This window comes from Myotis lucifugus, unplaced genomic scaffold, assembly GCF_000147115.1.
Source record: "Myotis lucifugus unplaced genomic scaffold, Myoluc2.0 scaffold_59, whole genome shotgun sequence".
In the NCBI taxonomy this organism is placed as follows: domain Eukaryota; kingdom Metazoa; phylum Chordata; class Mammalia; order Chiroptera; family Vespertilionidae; genus Myotis; species Myotis lucifugus.
The window spans coordinates 2,526,529-2,539,921 of NW_005871107.1; the positions used below are offsets into that span (position 1 = coordinate 2,526,529).

At 42.4% G+C, this 13,393-nt stretch overlaps 1 protein-coding gene across 1 annotated transcript in view; it reads left to right on the plus strand.

Moving 5' to 3' along the window:
• The window catches only part of SMAP1 (small ArfGAP 1), a 142,386-nt gene that overhangs the window by 17,149 nt on the left and 111,844 nt on the right, over positions 1–13,393 (plus strand). The window contains 1 exon segment of the mRNA XM_023754308.1: positions 5,630–6,094. Within this exon segment, the coding sequence (XP_023610076.1) occupies positions 5,630–6,094 (465 nt within the window).

The following is a 13,393-nucleotide window of genomic DNA, read 5'->3' on the forward strand; positions in this document are numbered from 1 at the left end:
TCTCTCTCTCTCTCTCTCTCTCTCTCTCTCTCTCTCTCCCCTCCCTCCCCTGTCTCTCCCCCTACCTTCCACTCTCTCAAAAAAATCAATGAAAAAAATATCCTTGGGTGAGAATTAATAAAAAATATATTGTTGAGATGATAAATGAATGGAGGGAGGAGTCAATGCTCCTGTCAAAAGATTGGAGGATAATGGGAAGGGGCAGGTTCAGGAAAATTTCTAAGAGTTGTTTAATTCTGCTCTAACAAAATGCTTAAAAGAATGAAGGCTAGAGTTGCCAAAGCCCAGACTTGAGAACTGGCTACCCCTCTGGGAACCACGAGGCGTCTGCCTTCAGATGCACATGTAGGTTGGTTATCCTGTCACCAACCAAGGATTGTAGGAGTTGAATGTGCTCTCCTGGCTCCTTGTATCTGGCTTTTTTTTTGGTGACTGGGTACACTGGTTGCCCATTTGACCTCTAAAAAAATTTCAATGTTTCTGTACTGGGGGTAAAAAGATGAGGCTAAATAATTTGGAAATCATGTTTTCCTACATTAAGCAGTGTAGTGTTGTGGAATCTTGTATAATAGATTCTTGCTTAATACTGTATATTTGGAAATAAGTCATTTCTAAAGGAGAGTGAGAAAGAAGTGTGTGGAAACCACACATCTGCAACAGACACCACACTCTGCCCATACCGAGGAGAGCCCGCTGGTATCTAAGGACAGATCAAAAGAATGCGCCACAAAAGTTTTTAGGAACCACAAAAGTTCCCTGATGTAACTTTAAAAAACAAAACAAAAATAAAATCTGGTCTTTTCTGGGTTTCCTCTCTTGGTGGGTGTGTATGTTGTTTGTTTATATATCTTCATGTTTGTGTGTTCCTCTTGCCTCAAAATACCTGGCCTCTCTCCAAGTCTTGTTATTGCTGGATCTAACTTGTTTTACTATTTTCCATCCCAGGTGGTAGCATGGCTCATGAAAAGAGCAGGTATTTTAAAGCCAAATATACCTAACCTCAAATGCCAGTTATATCACTTAATATCTAGGCTACTTTCAACACAGTACTCATCTCTGAGCCAATTTCTGTGCTGGTCAGTGATATTTCCATTTCTCTTTCTAAGTACATGGTCGGATTACACTTCTGGTTCCCTCAATATTAGGATCTGTAATGCACTTGCTTTGGCAATGGGTTGGGTTTAGAAGTAGATGTGTCATTCCTGGGGAGAAGCCTCACCTTGTTGCCTTTCCCCTGGAACATGACAAAGACTCTATTGTCTCATCCCTGGAGCAGAATGCTTACCAACCCAATGGACATGTAGCATGATCAAGAAATAAACTGCTATTGTTTAACGTTATTAAGATTTGGGGGTTATTTGTTATTCAACACGAGTTGGCCCATTCTGGTTGATGCTTCCTAATACAATAATGAGTATAATAAGATTTCCCTCAAAGAGTTGGTGTGGGGATTGTTAACTCACAGTAGGAGATTGAAAAGCAGTGGTTCTTAAGCCTATTAGCCCCATTTTCAGTTGCCCATGTCTATTGCTCTTATCAGACATTCCACCTGCACCTGCACACATGGCTCACTCTTGTTCATTTTACTCCTGCCGTACTTACTTTTCCTTCATGTCTCTACTCCCCCAGTTTCCCTCTTTTTTCAGTGTCCTCCGTGGTCTACCAGCTCCATTGTGGTACAACTCTCTAAACCTGTTTCTCATCTTTTTATTCCACTGGCAACAACATTTTAGAGTTGAAAAGGACTTCATCTCTCTAAGAATTGATTGAAACAGACCTTCAACTCCACTCTCCAGCCTTTCAATCATCTATGGACACCTTGACATCTGGACCTCATCAGAAGTTACTACTTCCCTCTGAGAGCTAGGTCACTAGGTACTCCCTTTTTTAGATGTTATCATCCTTTTCTTAAGGACACCAAATCATCTCTGGCCTCAGAGGAGTCTGCAGTTCCTCCAACTTCATCTCTTCCACACACATTTTGGACTTCCCTTACCTTACATTCCACAGTTAATCCTAGCAGTGCTTCTTATCCTGTACTTACCTTTAATTCACTTGTTTCTTTGCTCCTCCCTTTTTCCCCTTCTTCCTTCCTTCCTTCCTTCCTTACTTCCCTTCCTTCCTTCCTTCCTTCCTCCCTCCCTCCCTCCCTCCTTCCCTCCTTTCCTTTCTTCCCTTTCTTTTTTTCTTCCTCCTAGCCATACCCATTCCTCCCTAACGTTTCTAGGAAGACTCACCGATGATTCACTTCTCTTGTTTCTGGGCTAAAGACAAGTTGTGAAGGGAAATAATGAACCCATAACTGCATGTGTTGATTAAAGCAGAAATAATTGGCTTTTCTGGAGCAATTGGCATGAGTGTTCATCCTTACTTCTTAGAAACCTCTCCTCCCTTGGCCTCCGGTTCTCTTCCTGGACATATTGCACCTCACTTTTCAATGGTTCACTTTTCTCCTTCTGCTTCTCATTTAGTTGGCAATTCTTAGAGTTTTGTGCTTGGGACTCTTCTCTTTTGAGTCTATATTCTTTCTCTAGAGAAATACCATCCACCCTAGGGCTTCTATGACCATTTAAATGTAGATGATGCAAGTGACTCTCACCAGCACCTTTTCCTTAGAAATAGATAGACAATGTCCCATTAGACATTTGGAGCTGAATGGATGTCCTATGGACACCTTAAACTTAACACGTCCTCAAGCAAACACCTTTCTCCTCAACCCCAAATCTGTACTGCCCTTCTATTCTTGATCTGGATTAATGGCATCACCATTTACCTGTCTCCCAACTTAGAAACCTTGGTGTTATTCTCACTTCCTTTCTCTCAACCTCCACATATAGTCAGCTGCCAAATCTTGCTGCCTCTAAATTTAAAACATCATTTGATTCTGTCTCTTCCAAACTGTATGCTACTGGCTTAAAATAGGCCTTCAGCATATCTTCTTTAGGCTGTATTACAATAGTACTGTCTGTAATCTGTTTCCCCAATAACATTTTTTCCCCAACCATGTTCTCCAGCCGCTATGATTTCAGAAAAGCTAATCAGGTCTTTTCTCTGTGTAAAACCTTCTGCTGGCTCTCTATGCCCCTGGAGTAAAATTCAAACTATGTAATTTGGCTACAAAGCTTTTAAGTTCCTGGCCTCAATCTACCTCTCCACTTTGTTTCCCTTCCTACCTACCTGTTCTCCATTCACATTCTGGGTTCCTGTTGCCTCATATTCTCACTATTTCCAGCTCATAACTTTCAGAAGTCCCTACTATTTTTTCAAGATATTCCTTTTCCTCTTCTCAATCCCTATTACTTGAAAAACTCCTACACCTATTAAACCAAGTTTAAGCATCACATACTTGGCGAAGTCTTCCCTGATTTTTCCAGGTTACTGATGTTCGGTTCCTTTTACTCCCCAGGTACTTTATTATTTTAATTAAATTTATTGGGGTGATATTGGTTAATAACATTATATAAGTTTAAGTATACAATTCTATAATACATCATCTATCTATTGCATTGTGTGCTCACCATCCAAAGTCTAGTCTCCTTCTGTCCCCATAGATTTGACCCCCAGGGCACTTTATGTGTGCTATAGACTATACGGTGTGGCTGTTAATTTTTCTATTTACACATTTATATCTCTACTAGACTGTAAGGCATATAAGCTTCTGATTATCAGAGAACTAAATAGAAATTGTTTAATAAATATTGCTGAATGAATGCAATGTTATTTTCCTCCCAAGATGGTTTTGGTATCAGTGTCTTGTCTTCTTTTCCACTCTTCCTGTTACATCCCTAATAAACCATCAATTTAAACTTAGATTTTTAATAGTCTCTAGGTTGATAATCTACAGCAGCACAGTTCAATAATATAGCCTCTAGCCATGTGGCAACTGAGCACTCCAAATGCAGCTAGTCCAAGTTAAAATGAGCTGTAAGTGTAGAATACGCACTAGATTTTGAAGATAATATGAAAAAAATGTAAAATATTGCACTAATAATTTCTATACTGCTCACACTTTGAAATACTTTGAATACATTGGGTTAAATAAAATTAAATACTATTGAAGTTAATTTCACTCGTTTTTTTTTTTATTTTTAAATGTGGCTATTAGAAAAGCTTAAAATACATATGTAGTGTGCCTTGTCTTTCTGTTACATTGCTGTGATCCTTCAGTCCATCATGTAGATCATTTCTTGGTGGTAAGCCTGTCTTCTGTTTTTTCTGAATTCTTGCAGTGCTAAGCAGAATTTTCTGAGGGGAAAACACTAAAAAAATGGTGCTTGTTAAATGGTTACTGCTGAACTAACTTTCCCAGAACATCTTTTTTTTTTTTTTAATGTTATTATTCTTGTTGAAGAATCTACAGATTTCCTATTGTTAACTGTCTCAAAGCCAGATTGCTTTGTCTGGTTCCCCAGCCTTCTTTAATCCTGTTGCACTTGTCCTAAGTAGTACCCCTGTCCTTCACTCTGTTTTCCAAGCTACTTGAAGTCGTTGGGCTTTGTGTAGGCTGCTCCTGCTCAATAGTTCTCTCCCTCGGTTCTCATCTAAAACAAGCCAATCTTCAAGATATGGCTTAAAAGTTCTACCTCCCACATGATGTTCTTTTCTGTTTATTGGAACTCACCTGATGTCCACCTAGTTATTATTTGTCAGAATTACAGTTTAAACTGTAATTTGTTTAATTAGTCTCTTCACTGCCATTACAATTCAATTTAATTCCACAAATATTTTTTAAACCCTGTACCAAAAATGGGGTTAGGTGAGCAGGAGGATCACCTTTATCAAGGAATTGGCCCTATAAATAAGTATGAGACACATACTCCTGCTCATTGCCTTTATTAGCATAGACCTGACCACAGGCATGTGCCATGTTTATTCTAATTACATAACCCCCATATTAGAAATTGCTAGTAAGACACCAACATGCCAAAACATTCAAATGGCCTCACCCAGGGTTCAAATCCCATGAGCCAGGAGTGGAAACTCTGGGGTCTAATCAAAAGTGTCTCCTTAGTTTTCTTTTTCATGAATTAAAGATCAGTGCTTCTTGTTAAAGTGACACCGCTCTGTATGGAAGGCCTTATTGCCAGATGTTTTACACTCTGCAGTCAGACTACTTTGGATTTGAATCTCAACTCCTCCAATGGATAGCTCATTGTAACCTGGGCAAATTACGAAATTCCACACCTCATTTTCCTATATGTACAATGAAGATAACAATATTACAGGGTTGTGAGAGGGGTTAAATGAGTTAATAGTTCATGGCGCAGAATACTCAATGTTAGCCCCCAGTGTACGTCACCACAAGACTATTTCTCTCCCTTATAATGTAAGACTGTCTTGTTTACTTTTTTTCTATGCGTTTCTCTAGTTCCCAGGGCGGTGCCTGTTGCAAAACTGCAGAGGGAATAAACGTAGAATGAACAAACAAATCCACCCAGTCACGTTTATTTCTGCATTTCCCATGCTGTGCCCAATCAGCAAAGCTAAGAAAGCAGGTGAAAGCGGTCTCTTTGTAGAATATCTTCCCTACGGGGTTTTACCCGAGGCCCTCCACGACATCTCAAACCTGGGGAAGCTCACAGCGGGCAGAGCAAGTCACCGCACTTTGCTGGGATCACCTTGCGCTAAGGGCCTGGCCGGCTTCCCGGGACATTCGGCGCATGCAGGCGACCGGAGTCTGCGTTCCTTCCTGCGGCGCACCCGGAAGTCGCGGCCGGTCCCTTCCTCCCTCCGCCTCCCTCGCCGGCTGGGGGGGGTGCGTGCGGGGCGGTCCGGCGAGGGGGGCGGGACACGTCGGCGCTAGAAAAACGGCGGGGCGGGGAAATTCCTTTTCCATCTGCCGCTTCCTGGGGTGAGTCCGCCCGCGGTCCCGGGGGCGCCGGGTGCGTTTCTCCAGGCCGGGGTTCCTGCCTTGGGCCCCCCGCCGCCGCCGCCGGAGCTTTTCCCGGGCTCCCCTGGCCCCGCTGCCGAAAAAGGCGACGCGCTCCCTGCCGGGGAGAAAGGCTCAAAAGCTTGACGAGCAGGACCAGCTCATTCCGTCCAAGCTGCTTGAGGGAGGAGGACAACAAGTACTGCGCCGACTGCGAGGCCAAAGGTAGCGCGGACGTCTCTTTCCCTGGTCCGGGCCTCCTGCCGCCGGTGACCTTCCCGTGGCCGCCGTGCCCCGGGCCCGAGCGGAGGCGGCGGCTGCGCCCGGTCGGCCCCGGCCCTGAAGGGAGGGCGGGCGCGGGGCTGCAGTGGACCCTCACCTCCGCCCGAAACGGCGGCGAGGTCAGGCCCACGGGCGCCGTCCCAGCCTCTGCTCCTACCCGGCCCCGAGGTTGAGCCAGTGCCGGCGTCGCGAAGCTCGGACCCTGCACAGGGCCGGGGCGGGGCGGGGCGGGTCTCGGAGCGCGGACCGGGCGCCGGCCTGGGCAGTGCTGGGGCGTAAAGGGTTGCCCTTCTCCCGCCGTAGCTCACAGGTACCTCCGTGGGTGGCTACCCTCAAGTCTCCTTCCCCGTAACTTCCTCCTCCCTCTCCCGGCGCCGGTGCTCGGTATTCCAGGTGGAACCCTACCTGCCTGCCCACCCGGCAGCTTTTGTACAGGGCTTCTGCTTCTGCTTCCGGAGAAAGAGTATAGGATGGTGGTCCTTTCTGGTGGGTTGTAGTTTACTGAATTTGGGAGGGGTCATTGTTATTATTAGTAGTATTTCTTACTTTGGATATTAGCCAGATTGAACAGGAATTTTATTACACGAGTCTCTTGGACAGTGGGCTTATGTTCCTGAAGATTTTAGTAATTAGGTTGTCTCTCAACCGCTTGTTTGGGCGAATATGTGAACACAGGCTTGTGTGCCCCATAAACATTCAAGGTACATTTTAAAGATTCAGAGATGAAAAAAAAAATCTAATTTTAATTTGTTCAGTTGGAGGGCTTTCAGCCTCAGCCTTTGGAATAGATGCACTATTTTTAGCCTATATGTTTTGGATTTGGAGATCTGATGTATATGTAATGTCTTATAACTAATCTCATGGGAAAAGTGTTTCGGATTTTTAAAACCAAATCTCTCATGTGGTTAGGAAGAGATCTTGCTTATTTGTAAATTGGTTTATTTGTTTATTCGGTGAGAAATAGGTAGGTCTCCAAAACAGGAGTCAGTCAGTCTTTGGGAATGTCATTTAAGATTTCTGAATTATTTGACCTAGACTTTTCCTGAAGCTTTACTGTTCTTCCACAATACTGTATAAATGAGTCACATTTCAGTAGGCTGATGTTTGATTTGACTACGCCACACAGCATCAGTAAGTTACTTCACTACCATAACAGGTCCTGGATTACTGTACCTAGACCATCTTATGAGCACTTTTCAGTATAGTAAGATGATTGCACAAACCTTATATTTAGTCTGTGTGACTTTTCAGGTGATGAATTAAAAATGCCTGATTGTTGTAGTAATATTTGTTTACCTGATATTATGTGTGTGGTGTTTTTGGGGAATACTGTTCTGTATTGAGGCTCAATTGCTCAGTCATCACTGCACTAGTAAAACACTGTATTTAGGAAGTAAGGAAGGAGAAAAGCATGACACAGGTGCAGTATCTTGTTATTGATGCTACTCTTACCAAATCTGTTGAGCAACTGGAGAATAAGAACAGGCAAATGGAGCTGAACTCTCTCCTCCTGGCCTCATTCATGATTCTGTTGGTTATTAGTTGGTGGCACTTTATGGAGCAGTGAGGATTTAGAGCCCCTTGCCAACTCTCTCTGATTCATTAGTTTAAAACTTGGGCTGCATGTTGTCCTTTTTTTTTTTCTCTTTCAATTCTTTGTCTTTTTTTAAAGATTAAAATATTCTGTTATTTGATTTCATTAATCAAGGAAATGTGTATCACCTTAATTCTGCTGTAAAACATATATATATATATATATATATCTTATTGACCTATGAGGATTTGAATCGTGCTCTCTTTAAGGCAAAGTTAAACATTTGACAAGTCTAATCATACTAGTGTCCTGGTGCACAGATTTGTGCAAATTGAAAGGAAATTAATTAGAAGAAATATTTTAATATCACTATTTGCCCTTTCTCTATAATAGAAGTGTCAACCAAATTCATGATTGACAATGACAGATTGAAACACATGCGTGCGATTGGCACCAGCTAGAGCTTTACTAGTATATGTATCGCACATGCGTGAGTCAACTTAGCCTTTTATATATATATATATATATAGAATAAACTTGCTTAATTAGACCTGCTTTCTGATATAGCTAAACTTTTTCCAGCCCAGTGAAGCACTCCACCTTCTCTTTCAGGTAATTGTCAGCAACACAGCAGTAAGTACCAACACGAAGCAGATTATTATTGTAGATCACACAGGGAGAACAAAGGGTAAAATATTCAACTGCAGCAGTGTTTGACTGTATTCTGCGCAGTGAGAAAACCTGAAGTCATTTTCAAGGTCCACCATTTCTTTTCCGTCGGGTCAAGTTTTTAAACTTTCTGAATTTCTGTTTTCTGGCTAATGAAAAGAAAATAGGATTCTACCAAGTCTCCTATCTACCTACTCCAGGACTTCTGTGAGGATCAAATGAGATGAGGCATGGGAAAACACTTCACAGACATTTGGTTAAAGTGGAAAATGTTTGCACCTGGCTATAAAGCAAGTCGTCGTGTTCCTGGGCAGAAGAAACTCCAAGGAGGCTAATTGTTAGGGAGAGGAAGTTGGGCGTTGCTATGTGACGTCATTACCCAGAGCCTACAGCGATTGTTTCAGGCCAGGCTGTGGGCCGCCGCATTTTGCACCATGGGGTCTTGGCAGCGTTGGCTGCGATTTGGTGGGGTGTCAATCCAGGGTGGTGGTGGGGCCTGTGTCTCACTTGAGGGAAGCCGAGTGTTGGTTTGTTGGTGCCAGCCAGGTCCGCGGTGCTGTTTATTTTTAAACTAGAAGTCCAGTGCATGAAATTGTGCACTGGGGGACAAGAGGTCCCTCAGCCCAGCCTGTGCCCTCTCGCAGTCCAGGACCCCTTGCTCCTTACCACCCGCCCCGCCTGCTCGCTGCTCCTTACTGCTTGGCTCGCTGCTCCTTAGCGTTGCTGTGGAGGCAGAGAGGCTCCTGCCACTGCCACTGCACTTGCCATCCGTGAGCCCAGCTTCTGGCTGAGTGGTGCTCCCACTGTGGGAGCGCACTGACCACCAAGGGGCAGCTCCTGCGTTGAGCGTCTGCCCCCTGGTGGTCAGTATGCATCATAGGACTGGTTGTTCTGGTCGTTCCGCCGTAATGGTCACTTAGGCTTTTATTATATAGATGGCCAGTGCACATCATGGCAGCACCTGCATTGAGCATATGCCCCCTGGTGGTTAGTGAGCATTATAGCTACCAGTGGGATGGACACTTAGACTTTTATATATATATAGACTAGAAGGCCCGTGCACAAAAAATTTGTGCACTGGCAGGGAAGGGGGGTCCCTCAGCCCAACCTGTGCCCTCTCACGGATCACGCTGCCGGAACACGCTTCCGCTTGCCCTGCCTGCCCTGCCCGCCCGGCCCGCCCTGCCCAAGACACTGCAGATTTGCCCGAGACACTGCAGCTCAGATCCCTGCTGCAGCTCGCCCGCCCACCCACCCAAGACACTGCAGGCCCGGATCCCGCCCAGCTCAGATTCGCTGCCGCCCACCCCGCCCAAGACACTGCAGGCTTGCCCAAGACACTGCAGGCGCGGCAGCTCAGATCCTGCTGCAGCTTGCCCGCCCACCCCACCCAAGACACTGCAGGCCCGGATCCCGCCCAGCTCAGATCTGCTGCTGCCCACCCCATCCAAGACACTGCAGGCCGGATCTTGCCTTGGGCGGCGCAGCGGGATCTGCCTGCAGTATGCAAATTAGCCGCCATCTTTGTTGGCAGTTAATTTGCATATTGCCCTGATTAGCCAATGGGAAGGGTAGCGAAGTTATGGTTAATTACCATGTTTGTCTATTATTAGATAGGATACTGTACTTTGTTAAACTCAAGCATTTTCCTGCTGCTGCTGCTGCTGCTGCTACTACTACTACTACTACTACTACTACTACGTCTTTTCACTGCATGAAATAAATTGATTTTTCCTTCCATTTCTTAATAGGAGATCAAAGAAACTTTAAGTTGCAATTATCAAAAGTGTTGACTGATTGCCTTACATTCTGACCACTGCAAAGAATTAATTTAACAAACAAGATTTTTTTGGCAAATCGATATTTTCTACAGAGATTAGGTATCATGTCAAATACTCTTGTGTGTGCTAAAAAGTTTTGGGTTATGGTCCAGAAACTAGTTAGGGATCTCAGTAGACATGAAACAATGATCAGTTAAATTCTAATCTATGTGTAGACTATAGATTTGTTAAATTTAGTAATGGGAGAGCTTATTGTGATCTGGAGATGGTAGAACTTTAAGGTTGGAAGTGAAAAAAAAATCAACTAATAAGATTACATATATACGTATAAGTTATAGTGCTTTCCTCTTGCCAGGTACTGTTGTGAACACTGCATATATTAATTAATTTAATTCTCAAAACAACCTTTTGAGGTAGGTACTATTATCGCATCTTACAAACAAGTAAATTGAGGCACACAGAGTTTAAGTAGTTTTCCCAAGGTTATATAGCTAGGAGATGATAGAGCCAGAAATTTTTTCTTTTTTTAAAAAAAGTTTTTTTAATTGATTTAGTGGGAGAGGGAGAGAGCAACAGAAACATTGATCAGCTGTCTCCCTTATGCCCCCCACTAGGGATCAAGCCTGCAACCCAGGCCTGCACCCTGACCAAGAAGTGAACTGGTGACCTCTTGGTGCATGGGATGATGCTCACCCACTGAGGCTCACTGGATGGACAGAGAGCCAGAACTTTTTTCATTGAAAGAAATTTTATTTATTTATTTTTTTAAAAATATTTTTATTGATTTAAGAGAGAAGGGGGGGGGGGGGAGAGAGATATGGAAACATCAATGATGAGAGAGAATCATTGATTGGCTGTCTCCTGCATGCCCCCTACTGGGGATCGAGCCCGCAACCAGGGCATGTGCCCTTGACTGGAATCGAACCTGGGATCTTTCAGTCCTCAGGCCAACACTCTAGCCACTGAGCCAAACCAGTTAGGGCTACCCTAGCTTTTTTAATCATAGAAACAACGTGATAGAATTGAAATAGCATTGGCTTGGGTTAAGTTAGTAAAGCTAGGTTTGAGTTCAAGCTTTGCCTCTGATTTGCTTGGTGACCAGTTATCTCTGTCTTCATTGAGTCTTACGCATAGAGTTACAGTAAAACCTTGATGTAATGGATTAATTCCAGTGAGGGGGTGTCCATTAAAGCGGAAAGTCAGTTACATAATGAAGTAGGTTTTCTGTACATTTATGTTAAAAAATTGACAAATTAGTTAGTTTTTACTTATGTAGACACGTTTGTGTAATTAAAATTAAGTGTGTATGAAAAGTTTTAATTTCACAGAAAATTTTTCTATATGTATTACTGTAATTTTAAATTTATATTGAATAGGTCTAGTAAATGCATGCATTCACCAGTCACCACGAGTAAACAAATGCACATACCTGGGGCATGGCTTAGTAAAGGTGGGAACATCAGACTGCTGCAGTGATTACCAGCGATGACTCTTAGATTTAAATATATAGACTATAGTTGTAGATACGTAATATTTATTTATGTCGGCAAAATTGCTACAGTGTTTATTTTTCCCAACATATGGCCTATTTTGCCTAAACTTGTTAAAAATAACTGAATTAATAACAAAAAATAACCTGTTAATTTAATTATAAGCATATGCTAGTTAAAAACATTTAAAGATTAACAGGGTGTTAATTTTGACATATGCCATACAGATCAGAAGTTTTGTCCGTTACATCTGAAGTTCATTAAATCGAGGTCTGCAAAATCGAGAGTTTACTGTATTTCAACTCTGATGTGATCTATATTCTTTTCTTTCTTTTTTTTTTCTTTTCTAAATCCCATGCCTCATGTCATTTCTGTCAGTATTGACTGTTGTTAATTTAAAAAATATCCTGGTATTGAGGGTTTATATTTTTGTCTTATTGTACTTGAGCTTATGATGAAATCTTTATATTTTTTAAAGCTTTTCATTGATGACTTAGGTCTCGCTATGAAACATCCTTTAACTCCATCTCTCTAAGTGTTGCTTGGTTCTTCTCCGGTTTTCTGTAACAGCTAAGCAAATTTACCTGGTATTATCTTTAATTATCTCAAGCTATATCATATACCTCATAGGAATAGTTCTCTAGGTGAGGAGTCCTTTTGCTTGAAGCTGTATTTTTAAGCTTTCTAGGAGAAGAATAAAATCAAAGAAAGCACTACCTCTTAAGTAACTACTAAAGTCAGGACCCCTTTTATTCATCATTTATTCATTTTACAGGTTTGTTAAATTTTCAGTCACCATGTACCTTTATCAATGTCAGTATTTTCTACTTATGATGCTAGATAGAGTTAACTCTGAATGGCTTTTAGCTATAGTACCATATAGAAAGGATTTTAAAAAATATTTTACATAAAACAGAGCTAAGATAAGGTACTATTGGAAGTACGTGCTAATTTCATGCCCACATATATTTTGAATGGTAAATGTGAGGATTTTGAGGGTCCAAAGAGGAGAGAATTATAAGCTTTTTAGTAATTCTCCATTCTCTGTGCCCTCGTGTACTCTCCCCCCCCCCCCAATCCCCATATACCCCCAACAATTTTTGGTCTCCATTTCACAAGAGAGCTAAGTGATTGTTTTTAGGAATAACTGATAATAGACCTTCAGAGGTCTGTCAGTGATCTTTTGTAAAGGGTGCATTTCAATGACCAGTGATCACATGAAATTCAAACTTAAAAAGAAAATGAAGGGAATTTTTAAAATTCTGTGGGAAATCATATGCAAGATAGCTGTATCTTCCAATATAAGAAAATTCATAAAAAATTGTGTTTTGCCCTGTCCTGGTGGCTCAATTGGTTGGAGCATTGTCCTGTACTCCAAAAGGTTGTGGGTTTGGTTCCAGGTCGGGGCACATGCGGGAGGCAATTGATATTTCTCTCTCTCTCTCTCACCCCCTCCCTCCCTCCCTCCCTCCCTCTCACCCCCCCCACCTCTACTCCCCTCTCTCCCTCTCTCCCTCTCTCCCTCCCTCCCTCCCTTTCTCTTTAAAAATCAATAAAAATATATCCTTGGGTGAGGATTAAAAAATAAATTTTTGTTTAGTCTAGATGTTTATGCATTCTATTCTTGAAAGTTGCTTTTTGGTGTGGGGTGGTGATGGTGTATGGTACCAAAAAACAGGCAGAAGTATTTTATTGAAGTGAAACCATCATCACTGGTGTATTAATTTTCTACTGCTGCTATAATAAATCACAGCAGAACTGACCCACT